We start from the raw sequence: 771 nt of genomic DNA on the forward strand, positions 1-771 counted from the left end.
TGTGGTTTGAGTGTGTTGTGGGTGTGGTTTGAGTGTGTTGTGGGTGTGGTTTGAGTGTGTTGTGGATGTGGTTTGAGTGTGTTGTGGGTGTGGTTTGAGTGTGTTGTGGGTGTGGTTTGAGTGTGTTGTGGGTGTGGTTTGAGTGTGTTGTGGATGTGGTTTATGTGCAGCTTGGGAATCTCCATCTGAGCACGGCTCCGTCTGTGCTGGTGGTGATGATGAATCTATTGTTGGGACACAAGCACACGCTGCTGATGCTGCCACTGTGGCCGACGCCCACATGTGTGACATCACCATCAGCATAACGCCACACCTTCACTAGCTTCTCATCGCCACCTAGTGAAAACGCCAAGAGTTAAAAACGTTTATATGAGTTTTATTATTATAGCTGAAATAATTAACATAGTTATTATAGATATTAATAACACAGTGATGTGAGATCTCTCTCTCTCTCTCTCTCTCTCTCTCACCAGTGATGAAGAGTCCTCCCTCAGAGCTGATGTCCATACCATTGATGGCCCCTGACTGTGAGCCCTCCAGCTCTCTAATAGCTGCTCCATCATACACCTCCCAGTAGCCAATCTGTGCAGGGAAAGAAACCTTTCAGTGTTCCATCCTCTTCCATTCTATTCTACTATATCCTTCTTGCTCATCTCTCTCTCTCTCACACACACACACACACACACACACACACACACACACACACACACACACACACACACACACACACACACACAGGGTAGTACCTTCCTGTCTGTTCCACTGGTGATG

The 771-nt window shown here is 47.0% G+C and overlaps 1 protein-coding gene across 2 annotated transcripts in view; it reads right to left on the reverse strand.

Moving 5' to 3' along the window:
* cfap52 (cilia and flagella associated protein 52) overlaps positions 1 to 771 on the reverse strand; it is an 8,987-nt gene continuing 8,216 nt past the window's right edge. The window contains exons 12-14 of one of the 2 annotated variants that reach the window (XM_047813150.1): positions 747 to 771; positions 471 to 582; positions 1 to 336 (exon numbers count right to left, since the gene is read on the reverse strand). The exon at positions 747 to 771 is cut by the window's right edge and continues 78 nt beyond it. In XM_047813150.1, coding sequence (XP_047669106.1) covers positions 161 to 336; positions 471 to 582; positions 747 to 771 — 313 coding nt within the window. In that variant the 3' untranslated portion in view covers positions 1 to 160. The remainder of the gene's footprint in view (positions 337 to 470; positions 583 to 746) is intronic. The other variant, XM_047813152.1, reaches the window with a different exon arrangement.

This window comes from Tachysurus fulvidraco, chromosome 5 (assembly GCF_022655615.1).
Source record: "Tachysurus fulvidraco isolate hzauxx_2018 chromosome 5, HZAU_PFXX_2.0, whole genome shotgun sequence".
Classification (NCBI taxonomy): Eukaryota; Metazoa; Chordata; class Actinopteri; order Siluriformes; family Bagridae; genus Tachysurus; species Tachysurus fulvidraco.